This window comes from Entelurus aequoreus, linkage group LG10 (assembly GCF_033978785.1).
Source record: "Entelurus aequoreus isolate RoL-2023_Sb linkage group LG10, RoL_Eaeq_v1.1, whole genome shotgun sequence".
NCBI classification, from domain to species: domain Eukaryota; kingdom Metazoa; phylum Chordata; class Actinopteri; order Syngnathiformes; family Syngnathidae; genus Entelurus; species Entelurus aequoreus.
The window spans coordinates 38,000,353-38,026,060 of NC_084740.1; the positions used below are offsets into that span (position 1 = coordinate 38,000,353).

Below are 25,708 nucleotides of genomic sequence, written 5' to 3' on the forward strand. Positions count from 1 at the left end.
TGATGCTAAAAAATATAGATGTAATCATAGTAGTATTGACTAGATACGCGCCTGTACTTGGTATCATTACAGTGGATGTCAGGTGTAGATCCACCAACGGCGTTTGTTTACATTGTGACATAGGTGAGCTATGGTGTGTAGTGAAGCATGTTTAGCTATTCCTCGTCCTGCAGGGATGATACTTGTAAGAAGAAACTCACTTTATTTGTCGCCATGGAGGCGAGGATTAGTGATTAGGGGAAACTGAACTGGCTACAATGTAAACAAAAACAGAATGCTGGACGACAGCAAAGACTTACAGCGTGAGGAGCAGAGAGGGCATCTACAAAGTACATCCGTACATGACATGACAATCAACAATTTCCACACAAAGTAGGATAGCGTCCGCACAACTTAAATAGTCTTGATTGCTAAAACAAAGCAGGTGCGGGGAATATCGCTCAAAGGAAGACATGAAACTGCTACAGGAAAATACCACCAAAACAGGAAAAGCCACAAAAAAAAGAGCACAAAACACTACACACAGGAAAACACCAAAAATCTCCAAATAAGTCACAGCGTGATGTGACAGGTCGTGACACTTACTTTGAGACAAGGGCTATAGTGATGTATGGTTGGTTATGGTTTGAATTCATATCCAACAATTGAAGCAATAACTTTTTACTGTCAATAACTACTGAGTTTACATTTTTTGTTTTCTGCAGTTGGTGTGCTTAAGCATTTTTTTCAATTAACAAAAATATGCCTTGGCTCCAAAAAGGTTGAAAAACACTGTTCTAGTTGATACAGACATCTACAATTTGGCCACTGCAAACTTGAGCGTGTTCATGTCAAGAAGCTGGGTTAAGGGAAGGTTCTAGAAGTGGGCGAGAGGGTCGTGGGCACCAGAGGGGAAGAGGACGGGCTCTACTCTGACCTTCACTGGTAACATTTATCTAACAAGTCCAACACACAAGAGCACAGTTTGGTCACCCACAACAAGATGCTTTCAAGGCAACAGTTACGACTTTGGTACGGAGGGACAAGCGGTAGGAAATGGATGGATGGATTCTCCGGTTATGACATTAGACAGCGCACGCTAGCTAATTTTATGTTGTGGTCACTAATTGGCATTACAAGCACACATTCAACAAAATGTAAAGGTTGGACTTATATGGGGTGTTTGTTTTGATTATGGTTAACTTTAAGAAGACCAGATATACAGTCAATCACAGTGCTAGCTAGCATGCTAGCAGTGGCTAACCTGCTAAAAAACCTGAGCAATGTTCCTTTTGTTCTATTCTTTCATTAGAAGTTAACTAGTTACTTAAGTGACCGTGGTGACGATGCGGTCAGCTTGTCTCAATGTCGAACTGAAAGATTATAAGGACGTGAAATAAGCGAACGTCAGGTTGGCCATGGCCGTACAGTGGTTTGTTTTCAACACCGGTACGTCTCAAGGTAGCTGGTTTACCAACTGCGGCTACATTTCCTCTTTCCCGCCCTGCTGACGTTGTCGTTTTGAACAAATCGAGCTCCCCTCACCTGACTCTGCTGTTGGAGCCTCTCCTGGAGAATCGCCTGGGCCAGACCACCCGTCGCACCCACTTGCCCGGCCGGCGGTTTTTCCGTGGAGAGTGCCCGTACGGTGTCCACCAGGGCGGGCGTGGAGGTGCCCACCGCCCCGCTCCTGAGCCTGACGAGGCCCCGGCTCGCTCGCACACACATGGGGAACACACGCGTAGCCGACATCTTGGATGGCAGTTGCCGGTGAGCTCCCACGACTGCGAGCTAAAGGACAAAGCCACCCGATTGGTTGCGTTAGTTTGAGTGACAGGCATGACATCCACTCAGCGCGGAGGGAGGCCATCAAGAAGACAAGTAGGCGTGTCCTGCGTTTACCTTCCAATCAGAAGCGAGAGTGCGTCTGACCTTCGGTAGCGACACAATTCCGCCATGTTTGTTGAGGGCAAAACCCCAAAGTTATTATAACACAGTGGTTCTCAACCTTGTTGGAGGTACCGAACCCCACTAGTTTTATATGCGAATCCACCGAACCCTTCTTTAGTGAAAAATAAAATGTTTTGTTTTTTTCCAAATTCAAGACTAAGTTATGTTTTTTTACTGGTGCACAAAATGAACTGTGCATGAACATCACCTTGTTCAAAGAACAAAACCAACACAGTGCATGAACTCACAACAAATTACACGCCTGCAAATCAGTGTGACTTCTGCTGTTGCTGTGTCCATAATACGCCGTTAGGGAGAAGTTTTTATTTACACGAAGAGTCGGGTGTGTCTTGACCTCCGCGGCAGAGGCTCCGCCGAACCACTGAGGCCGACTCACCAAACCCCTAGGGTTTGATCGAACCCAGGTTAAGAACCACTGTTATAACACATATGTGTTATATCGCCATAGATTAATTTAATATGCTTTAATAAATAGTAAAATAAACAAGGCGAAAATACATTAATATTGGCGATTTAACGTCACTTTTAAGACTAGGGCCTAATTATTAACGCTCTCATTAACTTGCTTGAAACAATATAATCTAAAATTATAGTCCACTCTTAGACAAAAAATTCAAATATTGTGCTATCAATTATCGCTATAGATTAATTTAATATGCTTTAATAAAAAGTCAAATAAACAAGGCGAAAATACACTAATATTTGCGATTTAACGTCATTTTTAAGACTCCGGGCTAATTATTAACGCTCTCATTAACTTGCTTGAAACAATATAATCTAAAATTATAGTCCACTTTTAGACAAAAAAAATCAAATATTGTGCTATCAATTATCGCTATGGATTATTTTAATATGCTTTAATAAAAAGTAAAATAAACAAGGCGAAAATACACTAATATTTGCGATTTAACGTAATTTTTTAAGACTCTGGGCTAATTATTAACGCTCTCATTAACTTGCTTGAAACAATATAATATAAAATGATAGTCCACTTTTAGACAAAAAATTCAAATATTGTGCTATCAATTATCGCTATAGATTAATTCAATATGCTTTAAAAAAAAAAGTAAAATAAACAAGGCAAAAATACACTAATATTTGCAATTTAGACTAGAAGCTAATTATTAACGCTCTCATTAACTTGCTTGAAACAATATAATGTAAAAATTATAGTCCACTTTTAGACAAAAAAATCAAATATTGTGCTATCAATTATCGCTATAGATTAATTTAATATGCTTTAATAAAAAGTAAAATAAACAAGGCGAAAACACACTAATATTTGTGATTTAATGTTATTTTTAAGACTAGGAGCTAATTATTAACGCTCTCATTAACTTGCTTGAAACAATTTAATCTAAAATTATAGTCCATTTTTAGACAAAAAATTCAAATATTGTGCTATCAATTATCGCTATAGATTAATTTAATATGCTTTAATAAAAAGTAAAATAAACAAGGCGAAAATACACTAATATTTGCGATTTAACGTAATTTTTAAGACTAGGGGCTAATTATTAACGTTCTCATTAACTTGCTTGAAACAATATAATCTAAAATTATAGTCCACTTTTAGACAAAAAATTCAAATATTGGGCTATCAATTATCACTATAGATTAATTTAATATGCTTTAATAAAAAGTAAAATAAACAAGGCGAAAATACACTAATTTTTGAGATTTAGACTAGAAGCTAACGCTCTCATTAACTTGCTTGAAACAATATAATCTAAAATTATAGTCCACTTTTAGACAAAAAAATTCAAATATTGTGCTATCAATTATCGCTATAGATTAATTCAATATGCTTTAAAAAAAAAAAGTAAAATAAACAAGGCGAAAATACACTAATATTTGTGATTTAATGTCACTTTTAAGACTCCGGGCTAATTATTAACACTCTTATTAACTTGCTTGAAACAATATAATCTAAAATTATAGTCCACTTTTAGACAAAAAAATTCAAATATTGTGCTATCAATTATCGCTATAGATTAATTCAATATGCTTTAAAAAAAAAAAAAGTAAAATAAACAAGGCGAAAATACACTAATATTTGTGATTTAATGTCACTTTTAAGACTCCGGGCTAATTATTAACACTCTCATTAACTTGCTTGAAACAATATAATCTAAAATTATAGTCCACCTTTAGACAAAACATTCAAATATCGTGCTATCAATTATCGATATAGATTAATGTAATATGCTTTAATAAAAAAGTAAAACAAACAAGGCGAAAATACAATAATATTTGCGATTTAACGTCATTTTTAAGACCAGGGACTAATTATTAACGCTCTCATTAACTTGCTTGAAACAATAAAATCTAAAATGATAGTCCACTTTTAGACAAAAAATTCAAATATTGTGCTATCAATTATCGCTATAGATTAATGTAATATGCTATAGTAAAAAGTAAAATAAACAAGGCGAAAATACACTAATATTTGCGATTTAATGTCATTTTTAAGACTAGAAGCTAATTATTATAGCTCTCATTAACTTGCTTGAAACAATATAATCTAAAATTATAGTCCACTTTTAGACAAAAAAATATAATATTGTGCTATCAATTATCGTAATATTAATGTTTCATTTGAGTCAATATGGGGTTGTTTTGGTTGCTATGTCCATCCATCCATTTCCTACCGCTTGTCCCTTTTGGGGTCGCGGGGGGTACTGGAGCCTATCTCAGCTGCATTCGGGCGGAAGGCGGCGTACACCCTGGACAAGTCGCCACCTCATCATATTATTTATTTTGTTCGGTAATTCCCGCCACGTGATTGGAAAAAACAACACACGCAAAATAAAAATGATAATAATAATAATAATAATAATAATAATAATAATAATTTAAATGGTGGGACAACAGTAACAGGGGTTGGCTAGGGGGAGGGGCGGAGAGAGAGAGAAGTCCAGCACCATCATCATCATCATCCTCCTCCACTTCCACATAGTCGGTGTTTTTTGAGAGGATCGTCGCCAAGGAGCAAGTGGCTTGTTTACAGGTAAAAAAAAAATCATGTTTATATTTATGAAATCCTTTAATTGATCGCCATGTTGGCGTTCGTGTGCGCGGTCACGATGATTAAGATGTGGAGGAGGAGGAACGGCGTTGTTCAATTTAATCATCCATTGTCCCCTTTCGCCATCACCAGACACCGTCATTTTATTTATATATCGTATTAAGTCGTCACATATGACCTCATGGCGTGTTTTATTGTGTGCATGCGCGGTGTTGTTGTTTTTTAATTCTTTGCTGCGCACATTGGCTGGAAGCTTAAAGGCAGCCATAATTGTTTATTTTGTTCGCCATCATCACCGCACAGCACGGCCAAGGTGGACCTGACGATGTGTGCTCGGTTGGTTTCTGTTTACTGGAGAGTTCATTTGTGTTTGTGGTCGTGTTGGGGGTAAAAAAAATGGAGGCAGAGAGAAGGATGAGGAGGAGGAGGAGGAGGAGGATGCTGCCATGGCCGCCATGCTGCTGCACGTCACGTGGGCCCACCCCTCCTTCTACCATCAAATGTGCTACATGAGTCAGAGGATGTGATGCTCGTCTCACCTGTAAACATTCCAATTTGCTAAGAATATATCTAAATTATACTATAATAATAAGTCAGTCTTTCAACATAAAGAAAAAATGTCCTGTTAGCTTCATCATTACACAGCATTAAAATGTGCACAGGTATTGACGTCCTGGTCAGTGCAAAATAAGCTTCAAAACAACAGTATGAACTTGGATAGTACAGTTTATAATACACGGTACCCGTCCATCCGTTTTCTACCGCTTGTCCCAATCGGGGTCGCCGGGGGTGCCGGAGCCTATCCCAGCTGCCCTCGGGCGGACAAGTCGCCACCTCATGGCAGTAATACACGGTAATAAACCGTAAATAATGCTATTTGGTAACAGTAGAAAGAAAGTCAAACACAAAAACACAAATAGGCGGAGTGGACATTGGCAGAGAGAAACCACATTATTGGCTGAAATATTAGATGGTAGAATGAACTGGACATTTCATTTTAAAAATATGCAACATAAGGTGGCAAGAAATATTTATATAATGAATTTTAAAAAAAACAGGGGTCCCCAAACTTTTTGACTCAGGGCCACATTGAGTTAAAAAATAAAAATAGGAATTATGTATTTTTTTATCCATCCATCTTCTTCCGCTTATCCAAGGTTGGGTCATGGGGGCAGCAGCCTAAGCAGAGAAGGCCAGACTTCCCTCTACCACTTCGTTGAGAATATATATATATATATATATATATATATATATATATATATATATATATATATATATATATATATATATATATATATATATATATATATATATATATATATATATATATATATATATTGGCACTCAACAACAAAGGGTTGGAGTTGGGGGTTAAATCACCAAAATGGCGGCGCCGCTGCTACCCACTGCTCCCCAAGGGGATGGGTCAAATGCAGAGGACAAATTTCACCACATCTAGTGTGTGTGTGACAATCATTGGTACTTTAATCTTAATATATATATATATATATATATATATATATATATATATATATATATATATATATATATATATATATATATATATATATACATACACACACACACACACACACACACACACACACACATATATATATACATATATACACATATATATACATACACACACTATATTGCCAAAAGTATTTGGCCACCTGCCTTGACCCACATATGAACTTGAAGCTCCATCCCATTCCTAACCCATAGGGTTCAATATGATATCGTATCGGTCCACCTTTTGCAGCTATTACAGCTTCGACTATTCTTGGAAGGCTGTCCACAAGGTTAGCAGAGTGTGTTTATAGGAATTTTCGACCGTTCTTCCAAAATCGCATTGGTGAGGTCACACACTGATGTTGGTCGAGAAGGCCTGGCTCTCAGTCTCCGTTGTAATTCATGCCAACAGTGTTCTATCGGATGCAGGTCAGGACTCTGTGCAGGCCAGTCAGGTTCATCCACACCAGACTCTGTCATCCATGTCTTTGTGGACCTTGCTTTGTGCACTGTCATGTTGGAAGAGGAAGGGGCCCGCTCTAAACTGTTCCCACAAGGTTGAAGCATGGAATTGTCCAAAATGTTTTGGCATCCTGGAGCATTCAAAGTTCCTTTCACTGGAACTAAGGGGCCAAGCCAAACTCTTGAAAAACAACCCCACACCATAATTCCTCCTCCACCAAATTTCCCACTCGGCACAATGCAGTCCCAAATGTAGCGTTCTCCTGGCAACCTCCAAACCCAGACTGCATCCGACGCTTTGCATTAGACTTGGTGATGTATGGCTTGGATGCAGCTGCTCGGCCATGGAAACCCATTCCATGAAGCTCTCTGCATACTGTACGTGGGCTAATTGGAAGGTCACATGAAGTTTGGAGCTCTGTAGCAACTGACTGTGCAGAAAGTCTTTGCACTATGCGCTTCAGCATCTGCTAACCTCTCTGTCAGTTTACGTGGCCTACCACTTGGTGGCTGAGTTGCTGTTGTTCCCAAACTCTTTGATTTTCTTATAATAAAGCCGACAGTTGACTTTGGAATATTTAGGAGCGAGGAAATTTCACGACTGGATTTGTTGCACAGGTGGCATCCTATGACAGTTCCACGCTGGAAATCACTGAGAGCGGCCCATTCTTTCACAAATGTTTGTAGAAACAGTCTCCATGCCTAAGTGCTTGATTTTATACACCTGTGATTAGGACACCTGATTCTGATCATTTGGATGGGTGGCCAAATACTTTTGACAATATAGTGTATATACATTTATATTATTATACTTATTTCCTAAAGTTATAAAAAATAAAAAATGACCCCAAAAAAATTTGCTAATGATAAACATGACTGTAGTATCAACCATACACTGATACTATACTTTGTATTGTTACTGTTGATATTTGTATTTATCCACTCACGTCTGTTAACATTCAAGAGAGATAGCTTAGGCCTGTTGTATCCTCCTACGGTGTGTAGCGTAGCATGTTTAGCTATTCCTCGTCCTCCAGTGATAATGTTACATGGAGGAAACAGTTTATTTGCTGGAGGCTAGGATTAAAGTTAAAGTTAAAGTACCAATGATTGTCACACACACACTAGGTGTGGTGAAATTATTCTCTGCATTTGACCCATCACCCTTGATCACCCCCTGGGAGGTGAGGGGAGCAGTGAGCAGCAGCGGTGGCCGTGCCCGGGAATCATTCTTGCTGATTTAACCACCAATTCCAACCCTTGATGCTGAGTGCCAAGCAGGAAGGTAATGGGTCCCATTTTTTTATAGTCTTTGGTATGACTCGGCCGGGTTTGAACTCACAAACTACCGATCTCAGGGCGGACACTCTAACCACTAGGCAGGTTACTTAGTGATTGTGTGGACGGGCGTTAGATCCGAGCAAGGACTGTTCGCTGCGTCGATGACACGGTCGTTCGCTTGTCGCCGTCTAATTTGCGGGACACATGCTAGAAGGTGTCATCTAAATGCATTCTCACAATATGACGATAGTATTAAAAGCTCTACTGCCGGACAAATTTATGTAATTTATGTCGTCTATATCAGAAGTCCCCAACTACCGGGCTGCGGCCCGGTACCGGTCCGCGGACCGATTGGTAATTATGACTTAGCTCCGGGCATAATTTCATTTTTGAGTAGCAGAAGCAGGCTTCCATGAAAAAAAAGACTCCCCTGGTATAAGATAAGATACAATATATATAAGATTTAAAAAATTATAATAATAATACAATTTCTTTTATTATATAATATAAAATTATTTTTTATTAAATCAACATAAAAAACACAATATATAGATTATATATCAATATAGATCAATACAGTCTGCAGGGATACAGTCCGTAAGCACACATGATTGTATTTCTTTATGAAAAAAAACAAAAACGCTTGTGACGTTTAAAAAGAGTAACATTAGTAGTAAGGGCGAGTTTATGTGGAGTAGTTGGTAAATGCTGGTGTTTGCGTGATGCAACCGACAGCAACAGCACAAGAGTGCTGCTGTTTGTGCGTCTGACCATAGCGACGTCTCCTTTGACACACAAAGCAGTCTTTTTTTTGGCCCCTTCTCTCCGTGCGTGTCCGCTCTTTCCAAAAGAGTCTAAATCAGGGCTGTCCAAACTTTCTCCACTGAGGCACTGAAAAAATGAAAGCATTCAGGGGCCATTTTGATGGTTTTCATTTTTAAAACCGATGTAACATTTTTTGTAACTCTTAGGGCGGGGGTCAGCAACTCTAGTGCCGCCCTAGTGGTTCCTGGAGCATTTTTAAAAAAGGATTGGAAATGGAAAAAGATGGGGAGAGATGTCCGATAATGGCTTTTTTGCCGATATTCCGATATTGTCCAACTCTTCATTACCGATTACGATATCAACCGATACCGATATATACAGTCGTGGAATTAACACATTATTATGCCTAATTTTGTTGTGATGCCCCGCTGGAAGCATTAAACAATGTAACAAGGTTTTCCAAAATAAATCAACTCAAGTTATGGAAAAAAGTGCCAACATGGCACTGCCATATTTATTATTGAAGTCACAAAGTGCATTATTTTTTTTAACATGCCTCAAAACAGCAGCTTGGAATTTGGGACATGCTCTCCCTGAGAGAGCATGAAGAGGTTGAGGTGAGCGGGGTTGGGGGGGCAGGTTTCTGGTAGCGGGGGTAGTATATTGTAGCGTCCCGGAAAGAGTTAATGCTGCAAGGGATTCTGGGTATTTGTTCTGTTGTGTTTATGTTGTGTTACAATGCGGATGTTCTCCCGAAATGTGTTTGTCATTCTTGTTTGGTGTGGGTTCACAGTGTGGCGCGTATTTGTAACAGTGTTAAAGTTGTTTATACGGCCACCCTCAGTGTAACCTGTATGGCTGTTGACCAAATATGCATGGCATTCACTTGTGTGTGTGTGAAAAGCTGTAGATATTATGTGAATGGGCCGACACGCAAAGGCAGTGCCTTTAAGGTTTATTGGCGCTCTGTACTTCTCCCTACGTCCGTGTACACAGCGGCGTTTTAAAAACTCATACATTTTACTTTTTGAAACCGATACCGATAATTTCCGATCGATAATATCAGCAGTCCGATATTATTGGACATCTCTAGGGAAATATATATTTTTTGTTTTAGTATGTTTTTTGTTTGAGGACAAACACGACACAAACCTTCCCAATTGTTAGAAAGCCCACTGTTTAATATGTTTGTGTGTATGCTTCACTGATGACAGCATTTAGTGAACATTGTTTTGTCCTACTAATTTCGGCGGTTTTTGAACTCACCATAGTGTGGACTGTGACATAAACAGTTTGTTTACATGTAAAATCTTCCACTCCTTTGTGTCATTTTGTCCACCAAAAGTTTTATACTGTGCGTGAATGCACAAAGGTGAGCTTTGTTGATGTCATTGACTTGTTGGAGTGCTAATAAGGTATATTTGGTCACTGCATGACTGCAAGCTAATCAATGCTAATATGCTATTTAGGCTAGCTGTATGTACGTATTGCATCATTATGCCTCATTTGTAGGTATATATGAGCTCATTTAAATTCCTTTACTTGTATCCTCGTTGTATATAATTTACATTTGCATGTCTCATGCCACATTATCTGTATGGCTGCATTTCAGATAGTTGTTTGTGTGCCATGTTGTTCCAGACCACAGCAAACATTACCTAGCTTGCCAAATATTGTAATAAATCTATTAAAAGAAAACAGCCTGCCATTTCCTTTAGCTTGGAAACACAGCTTAGACACACTTTTGTCCATTAAAAGCCATTTTTTTCCAGGAGTTATCTCACCTTCTGAGTAGCCTCTGATTTACTAATGGTTTCTAATGTTGTAAAAATGTGTAGAATAAATATAAAATTTCAACATTTCTGTCAACGAAGATTTGCTTCAGCCTGCGACACATAGTCATTTTGATAGTAGGCTGTTATAGCTAATATAGACACTTACGTCATTATAAGACTTATATACGGCTTTTCATTTTTTGCGGCTCCAGACAGATTAGTTTTTTGTATTTTTAGTCCAATATGGCTCTTTCAACGTTTTTGGTTGGTTCTTGACCGATTTAAACAATTCCAACACCAACTAATTCAGTTTATTCAGGACAGTCATGCTCCTAATAATTTTTTTTTTAAATCCCGATTTTCCCCAAATTCTCAAATTTCCAGGAAGTTCCCATTGAAATGAATGGGACATCTTTCCAAGTTGCACAATTCCCACATTCTTCAACCGATTCAAACCATTCCTCCTTCAACACATTCAACTCATTCTAGACATTCAAACAACCATTTTCCACTTTCAACAAATTTCCAGGAATTCCTGTTTTTTTTTTTCTAACCCAATTTCCAACTTTTTTCGTTTGACTACTCCTATTCCTTTATTCATCCCATTTTAACTGTTCCACCGTCAAAACATTTTTCTTAGTCAGGACAAAAAAAAAAGTTGGTTTAGGAACTACAAACATTCTCGGTTTTCCCGAAATTCCAGGAATTCCATAATACCATTTCTCAAATAAAAAACTGTTAATACTTCAACATTTCTTGACCGATTTAAACAATTCCAACACCAACTAATTCAGCTAATTCAGGACATTCATGCTCCTAATAATTTTTTTTTAAAATCCCGATTTTCCCCTCATTCTCAAATTTCCAGGAAGTTCCCATTGAAATGAATGGGACATCTTTCCAAGTTGCACAATTCCCACATTCTTCAACCGATTCAAACCATTCCTCCTTCAACACATTCTAGACATTCAAACAACCATTTTCCACGTTCAACAAATTTCCAGGAATTCCTGTTTTTTTTCTAACCCTATTTCCAACTTTTTTTCGTTTGACTACTCCTATTCCTGTATTCATCCCATTTCAACTGTTCCACCGTCAAAAAATTTTTCTTAGTCAGGACAAAAAAACAAGTTGGTTTAAGAACTAGAAACATTCCCAGTTTTCCTGAAATTCCAGGAATTCCATAACACAATTTCTCAATTAAAAAACTGTTAATATTTCAACATTTCTTGACCGATTTAAACAATTCCAACACCAACTAATTCAGTTCATTCAGGACATCCATGCTCCTAATATATATATTTTTTAAATCCCGCTTTTCCCCAAATTTTCAAATTTCCAGGAAGTTCCCATTGAAATAAATGGGACATCTTTCCAAGTTGCACAATTCCCACATTCTTCAACCGATTGAAACCATTCCTCCTTCAACACATTCTAGACATTCAAACAACAATTTTCCACGTTCAACAAATTTCCAGGAATTCCTGTTTTTTTTTTCTAACCCTATTTCCAACTTTTTTTCGTTTGACTACTCCTATTCCTGTATTCATCCCATTTCAATTGTTCTACCGTCAAAAATGTTTTCTTAGTCAGGACAAAAAAACAAGTTGGTTTAAGAACTAGAAACATTCCCAGTTTTCCTGAAATTCCAGGAATTCCATAACACAATTTCTCAATTAAAAAACTGTTAATACTTCAACATTTCTTGACCGATTTAAACAATTCCAACACCAACTAATTCAGCTCATTCAGGACATCCACGCTCCTAATCATTTTTTTTTAAATCCTACTTTTCCCCAAATTCACAAATTTCCAGAAAGTTCCCATTGAAATGAATGGGACATCTTTCCAAGTTGCACAATTCCCACATTTTTCGACCTATTCAAACCGTTCCAACATCAACACATTCTACTCATCCTGGACATTCCAACTAACACTCTCCCAAGTTCCAAACCAAATTTCGGGTTTTCCTGGAAATTCAAACTATTCAACATTAAAACCATTCCAACATTCAAACTACTTACATTCGTACTACATTGTATCAGCATTTCAGTTCAACTTTAGCATTTGAGCATTCACACGCAATTCCTTCACGAATTGCCTCATCTAGTCAATTATTTTTGGAGGAATGCGCAGCTTTGTGTTATTAGTGTGCGAACAGTTTTTATGTTTTTTTTTGTAATAGGCCCTAAAAAAATGATCTGCAGGCTGCAAATGGCACCCAGGCCGCATTTGGACACCCCTGGTCTAAATATGAAACTAAATAGTAAAAACAGTGAGAAAATTACGGGTGTTGTTGCATCATGATAAAGTGCAATTGCTCCTGGATAACAATCCTTTAGAAGTACGAGTGTTTGTGAGAGGAAGGGAGCGGCTGCTGGTTGGACTCCATCATCTGGTCCATTTGTTAAGTGCAGTGTTGACTCTCAATCAGATGGACAAAGATGTGTTGATTTGGCTGCAGCCTCGGTAGCTTTATTGCCTCCATCGTCCTCGGACTTGTTCTTGGACTCCAAATGAAAAGTGGTCTGGCCTTCATCCGCGTCTTTTTGTGTCTCCCAGGCCCGCAGCTTCACGTATCATGACTAAAGAGGAGAACCTGGAGATGCAGGAGAAGGAGAGGCACGACCGCGAGGACCAGGAGGACGGGAGGGTCCAGAGGGAGGAGGAGGAACAGACTGAGGAAGAGGAGGATGAGGATGAAGAAGAGGAGGGGGGGTATGAGATAGAGGAGGAGCAGGCAGAGGAAGGAGAAGAACACGAGGAGGAGGGCTCGGTGGACAGGGAATGTGATCCTGCTCCTGAGACTGAGCCCCTGTCAGTGTCTGCGCTCCCTAGTCCAGTCCAGGAGCCCCGACGTCGAGCTATGGTGCACCCCTCTGCCCAAGCACCCCTTCCCAAAGACTACGGTATGCCGTACGCACAGTCGTACCACCTTAAATATGTACTACCCTACATAAATACTGTCATTTACACTTTCGCACATACACATTGTCATTCAATCAATCGATCAAAGTTTACTTATACAGCCCTAAATCCCAAGTGTCTCAAAGGGCTGCACAAACCACAACACATCCTCGGCTCAGATCCCACATTCTACCAATCTACCTTAAATGTACACTATCTTGCATAAAAATTCTCATACCACCTTAAATGTACACTATCTTACATAAAAACTCTCATACCACCTTAAATGTAACTTATCTTACATAAAAAGTCTCATACCACCTAAAATGTACATACCATCAAACCACCTTAAATGTACACTATCTTACATTAAAGCTCTCATACAAACTTAAATGTACATACTATCAAACCATCTTAAATGAATGTAAAATATCTTACATAAAAACTCTCATACCACCTTAAATGTATACTATTTTACATAAAAACTCTCATACCACCTTAAATGTACATACCTTACATACTATCAAACCACCTTAAATGTACACTATCTTACATAAAAACTCTCATACCACCTTAAATGTACATACCTTACATACTATAAAACCACAATAAATGTACACAATCTTACATAAAAAGTCTCATACCACCTTAAATGTACATACCTTACATACTATCAAACCACCTTAAATGTACACTATCTTACATAAAAGGTCTCATACCACCTTAAATGTACATACCTTACATACTATCAAACCACCTTAAATGTACACTATCTTACATTAAAGCTCTCATACCACCTTAAATGTACATACCTTACATACTATCAAACCACATTAAATGTAAATATCTTACATAAAAACTCTCATACCACCTTAAATGTACATACCTTACATACTATCAAACCACATTAAATGTACACTATCTTACATAAAAGGTCTCATACCACCTTAAATGTACATACCTTACATACTATCAAACCACCTTAAATGTACACTATCTTACATTAAAGCTCTCATACCACCTTAAATGTACATACCTTACATACTATCAAACCACATTAAATGTAAATATCTTACATAAAAACTCTCATACCACCTTAAATGTACATACCTTACATACTATCAAACCACAATAAATGTACACGATCTTACATAAAAAGTCTCATACCACCTTAAATGTACACGATCTTACATAAAAAGTCTCATACCACCTTAAATGTACACTATCTTACATAAAAGGTCTCATACCACCTTAAATGTACATACCTTACATACTATCAAACCACCTTAAATGTACACTATCTTACATTAAAGCTCTCATACCACCTTAAATGTACATACCTTACATACTATCAAACCACCTTAAATGTACACTATCTTACATTAAAGCTCTCATACCACCTTAAATGTACATACCTTACATACTATCAAACCACATTAAATGTAAATATCTTACATAAAAACTCTCATACCACCTTAAATGTACATACCTTACATACTATCAAACCACCTTAAATGTACATACCTTACATACTATCAAACCACATTAAATGTACACTATCTTACATGAAAACTCTCACACCACCTGAAATGTACATACCTTACATACTATCAAACCACATTAAATGTAAATATCTTACATAAAAACTCTCATACCACCTTAAATGTACATACCTTACATACTATCAAACCACCTTAAATGTACACTATCTTACATTAAAGCTCTCATACCACCTTAAATGTACATACCTTACATACTATCAAACCACATTAAATGTAAATATCTTACATAAAAACTCTCATACCACCTTAAATGTACATACCTTACATACTATCAAACCACCTTAAATGTACATACCTTACATACTAAAAATGTACATACCTTACATACTATCAAACCACCTTAAATGTACACTATCTTACATGAAAACTCTCACACCACCTGAAATGTACATACCTTACATACTATCAAACCACATTAAATGTAAATATCTTACATAAAAACTCTCATACCACCTTAAATGTACATACCTTACATACTATCAAACCACCTTAAATGTACACACCTTACATACTAAAAATGTACATACCTTACATACTGTCAAACCACCTTAAATGTACACTATCTTAAACACACAATGTCATACCACCTTAAATACACTCACTGTAATTCCCCCTAAAATCAATGTGTGTGTGGTCCTCAGCCTTCACCTTCTTTGACCCCAATGACCCTGCTTGTTTGGAGATCCTCATGGACCCTCACACCACCATCCCCGAGCTGTTCGCCATTGTGCGCCAGTGGGTCCCCCAGGTGCAGCACAAGATCGACGTCATCGGCAACGAGGTGAGAAGTCATGCTGGTCGCTGCTCTCATCCCTCCGCCCATTAGACGGGGCTAAAAGACCCCTCGTCATGTGACCAAATGATGACGGACCTGTGTCTCTGGGTCTCAGATCCTGAAACGTGGTTGCCATGTGAACGATCGTGACGGTCTGACGGACATGACGCTGCTTCACTACAGCTGCAAGGCGGGCGCGCACGGCGTCGGTGAGATGTTGACACTCAACGTCTGCAGCATTTAATGATGACTCATCGGTCCTGTGCTCCGCTGGTGTAAACATGGACCTGGTGTAAACATGGTCCTGGTGTAAACATGCACCTGGTGTAAACATGGACCTGGTGTATACATGGACCTGGTGTATACATGGACCTGGTGTAAACATGGACCTGGTGTCTTCTGTGTGCGTGCAGGCGACCCGGCGGCATCGCTGCGTCTCACCAGCCAGTTGATCTCTCTTGGCGCCGACGTGAGTTTGAGGAGCCGCTGGACAAACATGAACGCTCTGCACTACGCCGCCTACTTCGATGTCCCAGAACTGGTCCGAGTCCTGCTCAAAGCTGCCAAACCCAGAGGTAGAATTTGACAACCGTGCTGTGGGATGTTTTCCCCCCGACAGCAACGTGAGGCGTGGTCTAACGTCCTTTGTTGTCTCGCAGTCTTGAACTCCACGTGCAATGACTACCACCACGGGACGGCGCTGCACATCGCTGCCTCCAACCTGTGCCTGGGTGCGGTCAAATGTCTGCTGGAGCACGGCGCCAACCCCACCGTCCGGGTCAGAACTTGACACTTACTCTCTCAGATACGTTACATGAAAGTTTTCTCGGAGTCCACTGATGGAGTCTCCGTGCCCCATCTCTTTGTCTGCAGAACGAGAAGGGCCAGGTGCCGGCAGAGGTGGTCCCAGACCCGATGGACATGAGTCTGGACAAGGCGGAGGCCGCCATGGTGGCCAAAGAGCTGAAGCAGCTGCTGCAAGACGCGGTTCCACTGAGCTGCAACCTTCCCAGGGCCACGCTGCCCAACTATGACAACATTCCCGGGAACCTGATGTTGTCCTCGATGGGGATGAAGCTGGGAGAGCGAGTGCTTCTGGACGACATGAAGGTCGGTACCACAACGACTCGTTCCTTCACAGAACCTCGCCAGTCAATAGACCACATGGTCTGATAACTCTCTGACATAAACGTCTACTTGTCTTTCAGAACGGGACACTGAGGTTCTGCGGTACCACAGAGTTTGCCAGTGGTCAGTGGGTCGGCGTGGAGCTGGACGAGCCTGAGGGGAAGAACGACGGCAGCGTCGGTGGCGTTCGCTACTTCATATGCCCTCCTAAACTAGGTAACACCACCACCGTGCCGTGTCCCTGCCAGTAGGGGGTAGAAAGTAGAAACTCCTTTCTGCTCTGCAGGGATTTTTGCTCCAGTGTCAAAGATCTCCAAAGTTGTGGACCAGACAGTCTCCTCTGTCACCTCCACCCCCAGAACGCCCCGCATGGACCTGGCCTCGCGCCTCGCTGGGAAGACCAAGAAGGAAAAGGAGAAGAAGGAGAAAGGCAAGTATCTTTGGAAGCATGAGAGTCACACCAAGGTAGAAGAACAAGCTCTGACTGTGTGTGTTTGTTAGCAGCCCAGAAGAAAAAGTCTTCAGTAGTCAGTCTGGATCCCGAAGGACTGAACGTTGAGGTCGGAGATCATGTCCTGGTGGCCGGGCAGAAGCAAGGCATTGTGCGCTTCTTTGGAAAAACCGACTTTGCTCCAGGTATGTCGGTTTCTGCTAGAGTCCAAAGCCATTTGAATGAGTCTGAAACGTGAGGACATGTGGTGTCCCTCAGGACTCTGTTTTAAGAACATGACTGATTCCTTTCCAAACCAAATCCCTTGCTTGTTCATTGAGGTAGTTGAGAACTCTCAGTTGTATCAAACATGTTGAGAATCAGACGTGCCCGTCCTGTAGGTTTCTGGTTCGGTGTCGAGCTGGACCAGCCCACGGGTAAACACGACGGCTCTGTGTTTGGAGTGCGCTACTTCAACTGCCTGCCCAAATATGGAGTGTTTGCTCCCCCCTCGCGGGTCCAGAGGTGAGAGCCTTTGCTTTTGAATTGTGTCAAAGGAAGTGCCATGACAGAAGACGTCTTTTCTCCCAGGATTGGAGGACCTAAAGACGCCTCACAGAGAGACAACTCAATGGTGAAGAAAGTCCACCAGGTCACCAGTAAGTTTTTCAACCTTTTTTGAGCCAAGGCACATTTTTTGCGTTGAAAAAATCCGGGGACACACCACCAGCAGAAATCATTAAAAAACTAAACTCAGTTAAAAGTAAAAAGTCGTTGTCGCAATTGTTGGATATGACTTCAAACCATAACCAAGCATGCATCACTATAGCTCTTGTCTCAAAGTAGGTGTACTGTCACCACCTGCCACATCATCACCGTGACTTATTTTGAGTTTTTTGCGGTTTTCCTGCGTGTAGTGTTTTAGTTCTTGTCTTGTGCTCCTATTTTGGTGGCTTTTTCTCTTTTTTTGGTATTTTCCTGTAGCAGTTTCATGTCTCCCTTTGATTGATATTTCCCGCATCCACTTTGTTTCAGCAATCCAGAATATTTCAGTGGTTTTTAATCCTTCTTTGTGGGGACATTGTTGATTGTCATGTCATGTTCGGATGTACATTGTCACTTTGCTCCACAGTAAGTCTTTGCTGTTGTCCAGCATTCTGTTTTTGTTGACTTTGTAGCCAGTTCAGTTTCAGTTTCGTTCTGCATAGCCTTCCCTAAGCTTCAATGCCTTTTCTTAGGGGCACTCACCTTTTGTTTATTTTTGGTTTAAGCATTAGACACCTTTTTACCTGCACCGTGCCTTCTGCTGTTTCCGACATCTACAAAGCAATAGCTACCGGCTGCCACCTACTGGTATGGTATGGTATAACACGGTTACTCTGCCGAGCTCTAGACAGCACGGACACTCAACAACAACACATTATTTGCAGACTATAATTACTGGTTTGCAAAAAATATTTTTAACCCAAATAGGTGAAATTAGATAATCTCCCACGGCACACCAGACGGTATCTCACTGCACACCGGTTGAAAAATACTGTTTCTAGCGCATGAAAAGTGTAGACCGGAATGATCAAGGAAGGTCACCCCCTCTCGCACAAATCCACGGTACGTCCGCCGTGCGATTGACGTGTTTTGTCTCCTTGCAGTGGCGCAGCCCAAGCGTAACTTCAACACGGTGCGTTCTCCTAAAGACCTCACCTCGGAAAGCTCCATATCCAGGTAGAGGCCATGTGTCGCATGGCTGCCAAGATGGCAGATGTCCGTAGCTCTTCTCTCAACTGCTCTCCCTGTGCTTCAGGTTGCTCTTCTGCTGTTGGTTCCCGTGGATGCTGCGAGCTGAGATGCAGTCCTAACTACGCTGCTGTCCTCCTGCTAGCTAACAATCGCTGTTGTTCGTCCAACCCGGCGAAAGCTTCCTCTCTCCAGCTCTCAGTCCACCTTCTTCTTCTCCTTTCAATCTTTAGTGCCTTGTTGAAATGTTGATCAAACCTTCCTGCTAAAGAACCCCCCAACCCCCAATTCTCCACACCAGATACTCTCTTCATTAGCATCTCACCTCCTAGCTTAGCTTGCTCTTTGTTTACTTGTCATCAGCGTGTGATTTTAGCTCCACGTTGTTTGTTTCGACTTCCGAGATGCTGTTGTGTATCTAAACAATTCCAATATGTGCTGCTGACAGTTGGGAACAATAGTTAGCGTCAATCTTCTGCTTTTTTGACGTGAAAACGGAAGATGTTGGTCAAACACGGGAAAGTTCAATACAGGATCTGTTCCTGGCGTCCATCTTGTCTCTGCATTGCTTTCTCGTAGCTGCTTTGTTGCTATATTTAGCGAGTATTCAGAGCATACTTGCCAACCCTCCCGATTTTTACGGGAGACTCCCGAATTACCCCTCCTGAAAATTTCCCGGGGCAACCATTCTCCCAATTTTCACCCGGACAACAATATTGGGGCCGTGCGGTGATGGCACTGCCTTTAGCGTCCTTTACAACCTGTCGTCGCATCCGCTTTAACTCCATCCAAACAGCGTGCCGGCCAGGCACATGTTGTGTGCGGCTTCTACCTACACACGTAGGTGACTGCAAGACATACTTGACCAACAGCCACACAGGTCACACTGAGGGTGGCCGTATAAACAACTTTAACACTGTTACAAATATGCGCCACACTGTGAACCCACACCAAACAAGAATGACAAACACATTTCGGGAGAACATCCGCACCGTAACACAACATAAACACAACAGAACAAATACCCAGAATCCCTTGCAGCCCCAACTCTTCCGGGACGCTATAATATACACCCCCGCTACCACCAAACCCCGCCAACCTCAACCCCGACCCCCATCTCCCGAATTCGGAGGTCTCAAGGTTGGCAAGTATGATTCAGAGTCCTCGGGCAAGTTTTTCGTAGATTATAGGATACTTTTGGAGGCTGACGTAAACGTGCGTATAATTCATAAACCTGGATTATAGTCCTGCGTAGTCACGTCTTGATTCTTTTGGCAGCTCTTGGTCCGGGTTGAGCGCAAGACGTGCAATCCCGCCCCGAAACACCAGAGGCGCTGTTTTTCGGCGCATCAACTTGGTGAGCCACCGAAAGTTTCGCTTGCCCTTTTAGCTTTGTCGCTACACGATTGATACCGGAAGACACGCACGCGCAAAGACCACGTCACGTCCACGCACACTGTCACGGTTACCATGGTTTTTTTAATGTCATCTTTATTCCAATACAAAAAAAACATTAAAGAATATAGTCTTTTTCCAAACCGTACCGATCTGTACATACACCCGAACTTAGATTCCACTAAATTAAGTAATTGATCTCCAAGTTGGGGAGGAGATCTTGCCCCAAGTGGAGGAGTTCAAGTACCTCGGAATCTTGTTCACGAGTGAGGGAAGAGTGGATCGTGAGATCGGTGCGGCGTCTTCAGTAATGCGGACGCTGTATCGATCCGTTGTGGTAAAGAAGGAGCTGAGCCGGAAGGCAAAGCTCTCAATTTACCGGTCCATCTACGTTCCCATCCTCACCTATGGTCATGAGCTTTGGGTTATGACCGAAAGGACAAGATCACGGGTACAAGCGGCCGAGATGAGTTTCCTCCGCCGGGTGGCGGGTCTCTCCCTTAGAGATAGGGTGGGAAGCTCTGTCATCCGGGAGGAGCTCAAAGTAAAGCCGCTGCTCCTCCACATGGAGAGGAGCCAGATGAGGTGGTTCGGGCATCTGCTCAGGATGCCACCCGAATGCCTCCCTAGGGAGGTGTTTAGGGCACGTCCGACCGGCAGGAGGCCACGGGGAAGACCCAGGACACGTTGGGAAGACTATGTCTCCCGGCTGGCCATATTGATATTGTTTTATTTCCCAGCTTTACTTCATTTCATAGAAATGCCAGTCAGGAAGTGACAAAGTTGTGGACTGATGGAGTCTTCCGGTCCCGATCGTGTAGCAACAAGCTCGTTAGCGTCCTTCGTTGTGAGCAAACAATGCTAATTCAAGAGAGAGAGAGAGAGCGTGTGTTCATAGAGCTGAAACTAATCGATGTGTTACAACAATCACTTTTTAAGAAAATATTGATCGGAGATCGGAGGAGTTCACGATGCAAACTAGACCATGTCATTTAAAGTACCACTTCTAGTCACACACACACTAGGTGTGGTGAAATTACTCTCTGCATTTGACCCATCCCCTTGTTTCACCCCCTGGGGAGGGGAGGGGAGCAGTGAGCGGCAGCGCTCGGGAATCATTTTGGTGATTTAACCCCCAATTCCAACCCTTGATGCTGAGTGCCAAGCAAGGAGGCAATAAGTCCCATTTTTATAGTCTTTGGTATGACTCGGCCGGGGTTTGAACTCACGACCTCCCAGTCTCAGGGCGGACACTCTAACCACAAGAGCCACTGAGCAGGCTAAATTAAGGGACTTCTAGCGACAGTTGTCCAACGTGTGTCCCAGCTTCTGAGTTAGCATTAGCATGTTAGCTAGCCGCAAAGACGTCTTTAGTTAAGTCAAACGCGACTAAATCATCTTCTTCTTGCTTGCTTCCAGTCTGAAGATGTGTCGGATGGAAGAAGCACTGACGCAAACCTGAACCAAATAAGTCTTGAACAGACCTAGATCTGTGTCATACATACAGTATATCTCCTTCACCAAAACCGCTAATCAGCCCAAACAACAAAGCATACTTGCCAACTCTCCCGAATTTTCCGGGAGACTCCCGAATTTCAGTGCCTCTCCCGAAAATCTCCCGGGACAACCATTCTCCCGAATTTCTCCCGATTTCCAGCCGGACTTAAGGCACGCCCCCTCCAGGACCGTGCGGACCTGAGTTAGGACAGCCTGTCGTCACGTCCGCTTGGCCAACCAAAAAGTAACCACAGAACACTTTGGTTGGCCAACGGTTTACATTGTATTGCGCACCCTGACGGCAAGTGTGGGAGTCGGTTCTGAGTATGAAGTAAAGAGACGTAACTTTGTCACCTCGCCTGGTTATTGACTCCAACCCAGAATATTACACTGCCCATACCTATGCTCCTTCAAGGGCTGTGCTACTGGCTGCAAAGCATTGCACTTTCAAATACAACAATGAGTAGAGAGGCGTGTTATGTGTATATGTGTAAATAAATGAACACTGAAATTCAAGTATTTATTTCATATATATATAAAGAAATACTTGAATTTCAGTGAATTCTAGCTATAAATATACTCCCCCCCCCCCGCCCCCCCATTAACCCCGCCCCCAAAATATCCCGAATTTGGAGGTCTCAAGGTTGGCAAGTATGCAACAAAGTGAAGTATTTAACGTCTTTGTGTTGCCGCCTTATATGAAAGCGTATTATAATTATTATCATTAAGAGTATTATCATCAGCGTTCACACTTTCAATATTTGATCGCCCAACAATCACTGAGTCGCCTTTATTCTTCCTTTTTTTTTTACTCGCTGAATCTAGTCGGTCTCGTCACGTCCTTTTGTGACCGAGGTCCTACGAGGACGCCTTAAAATTAATAATTTCCCTAATGATCATAATCCCCTGTCTGCGTCTCTTTATCATCGTCAGCCTTTCTTTCTTTGGGCCCCTTCCTGACATGTTGTCTGCTTGGAGGTCACATTCTGCTTTTTGGCCACCAGAGGTCACTAGTGTGTAGTTATATATTTATAGATCTACTACCATAAATGATATTACGCTTGTACACCTGTAGCTCTTGTTCACTTGTTCCAAGGACCGTGCCTATGATTTCAAATGTAGGACAGTCTCGTCTGTAGATAAAACACACTTGGGGTCGTTCTAACGTTTCTTAACACGCCATGAAAGGGACAAGCGGTATAAAATGGATGGATGGATGGATGTCAGTGTGTTTGCTACTGTACAAGCGAGCAGCCATGACAAAAGTCATCTTGTTTCTTGTGTTGACAAATTCGGTCCTTCCCGCCAACTACCTATGTACTGTACAGCTTTTATCGTCTCAATAACCTCACCAAGTGTACTTTTGAGTTATTTTGTGTTTTTTATTGGTGTCCTGTGTGGAGACGTCGTGACGCAAACATCCAGTCACTGCATGCTGTGTATTTTGTCCAACTCGTCCTGAGCATGGAAATGCATCCGATGACAACTACTGTGCTGCAATATTCTACTAAATAAACTGATTTGATGTTGCTTTTCTATTTCTTTTTACGTTTATTTGAAGCACGCCACTGGCCCTACGCACGAAAACAATGCTTCTCAAACGTTGTTTCACCAAGCAGCACCTCAGAAAATGTTATGGTACAGGCGGGGAGGAAGGAGACGTCGTTTAGCTCTATTTATTTATATACAATATTACGAAGTGTGAAACTAACCCAAAATGTGTATGTGTGCGACTATGTGTAGTGATTATACACTATATTGCCAAAAGTATTTGGCCCCTGCCTTTACTCACATATGAACTTGAAGTGCCATCCCATGGAATTGTCCACAATGTTTTGGCATCCTGGAGCATTCAAAGTTCCTTTCACTGGAACTAAAGGGCCAAGACCAACTCCTGAAAAACCAACCCCACACCATAATTCCTCCTCCACTAAATTTCACACTCGGCACAATGCAGTCCGAAATGTAGCGTTCTTCTGGCAACCTCCAAACCCAGACTGGTCCATCAGATTTCCAGATGGAAAAGCGTGACTCATCACTCCAGAGAACGTGGCCCGATATCGGTCCGTGGACCGATTGGCCGCACAAGAAATACATATATATTTTTTATTTTTTTTATTTTTTTATTAAATCAACATAAAAAACACAATATATACATTATATGTCAATATAAATCAATACAGTCTGCAGGGATACAGTCCGTAAGCACACATGATTGTATTTATTTATGACACCAAAAAAAATTTTCAAGCATTGACCGGTCCGCAAGTACAAAAAGGTTGTGGACCACTGCTCTAGAGTCCAGTGGCGACGTGCTTTACACCAGTGGTCCCCAACTACCGGTCTGTGGATTGATTGGTACCGGGCCGCATAAGAATTAATAAATAATTTTTTTTAATTTTTTTTTTTAATTAAATCAACATAAAAAACACATGATACACTTACAATTAGTGCACCAACCCAAAAAAACTCCCTCCCCCATTTAAAGGGTTGTTTCTTTCTGTTATTAATATTTCTGCATGGTTCATACATTATATATCAATATATATCAATAAAGTCTGCAGGGATACAGTCTGTAAGCACAAATGATTGAATTTTTTTATGGCAAAAAAACCCCAAAAAACCCCGGTCCGTGGGACAAATTTACAAGCGTTGACCGGTCCGCAGTGACAAAAAGGTAGCAGAAAGTCTTTGCACTATGCGTTCAGCATCCACTGACCCCTCTCTGTCAGTTTACGTGGCCTACCACTTGGTGGTTGAGTTGCTGTTGTTCCCAAACTCTTCACTTTTCTTGTAGTAAAGTTGACTTTGCAATATTTAGGAGCAAGGAAATTTCACGACTGGATTTGTTGCATAAGTGGCATCCTATGACAGTTCCACGCTGGAAATCACTGAGAGCGGCCCATTCTTTCACAAATGTTTGTAGAAACAGTCTCCATGCCTAAGTGCTTGATTTTATACACCGGGCCAAGTGATTAGGGCACCTGATTCTCATCATTTCAATGGGTGGCCAAATACTTTTGGCAATATAGTGTATGTTGAGTGTTACCTGGATTGTTGAGCGAGGTGCGGAAGTCCGAGAGGGCAAGACAAAGCTTGGAGATCCAGGGACGGGCAGGAGGTCAGGGGAAAGAGCGAGGCGTCAAAGTCCGTGTCCAGGCGGGAGGTCGAGATCCAAAAGGGCAGCCATGGAATCAGAGGGAATACGGGGAGCCGAGACACACAGCTCGTAACCAGGGAACGGAGGAATGCTGCTGGAACACGAAACAAATGAACACGGAGGAGGAGAAAACACAGAGAGAGAGAGAGAGTGAGCATAGAGCTATACGTGTCGGCTTACTGTACGGGAACAGGTTCTGGCCCCGAACGCAGGTTTGCTCTGGCTTAAGAAGCACAGGGAACTCATCAGCGACAGGTGTGTTAAGTGCTGATTGATTGCAGCTGCGCCGGTGCGCAGGTGTGGCGTGCGCAGGTGCGCGCTTGGAGGTGCGCACAGATGAATGC

The 25,708-nt window shown here is 41.4% G+C and overlaps 2 protein-coding genes across 5 annotated transcripts in view; one reads left to right on the forward strand and one right to left on the reverse strand.

Moving 5' to 3' along the window:
• Nucleotides 1-1,810, reverse strand: part of LOC133658572 (mitochondrial import inner membrane translocase subunit TIM50-like) — a 63,395-nt gene extending 61,585 nt beyond the window's left edge. The window contains exon 1 of the mRNA XM_062060750.1: nucleotides 1,525-1,810. Coding sequence (XP_061916734.1) covers nucleotides 1,525-1,731 — 207 coding nt within the window. The 5' untranslated portion in view covers nucleotides 1,732-1,810. The remainder of the gene's footprint in view (nucleotides 1-1,524) is intronic.
• LOC133658570 (CAP-Gly domain-containing linker protein 3-like) lies at nucleotides 968-23,734 on the forward strand. Of its 4 annotated transcripts, none has more exons than XM_062060746.1 (14): nucleotides 968-1,011; nucleotides 13,339-13,685; nucleotides 15,887-16,026; nucleotides 16,136-16,229; nucleotides 16,434-16,595; nucleotides 16,680-16,798; nucleotides 16,894-17,130; nucleotides 17,229-17,364; nucleotides 17,435-17,578; nucleotides 17,650-17,784; nucleotides 17,980-18,103; nucleotides 18,170-18,237; nucleotides 19,228-19,300; nucleotides 19,380-23,734. In XM_062060746.1, exons 1-14 carry the CDS (start codon nucleotides 983-985, stop codon nucleotides 19,432-19,434), a joined length of 1,863 nt encoding a protein of 620 aa, XP_061916730.1. In that variant the 5' UTR covers nucleotides 968-982; the 3' UTR covers nucleotides 19,435-23,734. The 4 variants fall into 4 exon arrangements, with proteins under 4 accessions (XP_061916730.1, XP_061916731.1, XP_061916733.1 ...); XM_062060747.1 differs by having other exon boundaries at nucleotides 17,653-17,784; XM_062060749.1 differs by lacking the exon at nucleotides 968-1,011 and adding an exon at nucleotides 4,855-4,960.
• Nucleotides 23,735-25,708: the final 1,974 nt, after the last annotated feature.

Bases quoted from the DNA above. Each gene is read 5' to 3' on its own strand.
- LOC133658570 (XM_062060746.1), top strand. From the start codon at position 983: ATGCTTTCAAGGCAACAGTTACGACTTTG. The intron at 17,365-17,434 runs GTAACACCACCA...TCTGCTCTGCAG, and splicing joins CATATGCCCTCCTAAACTAG to GGATTTTTGCTCCAGTGTCA. The intron at 18,104-18,169 runs GTGAGAGCCTTT...CTTTTCTCCCAG, and splicing joins CCCCCCTCGCGGGTCCAGAG to GATTGGAGGACCTAAAGACG.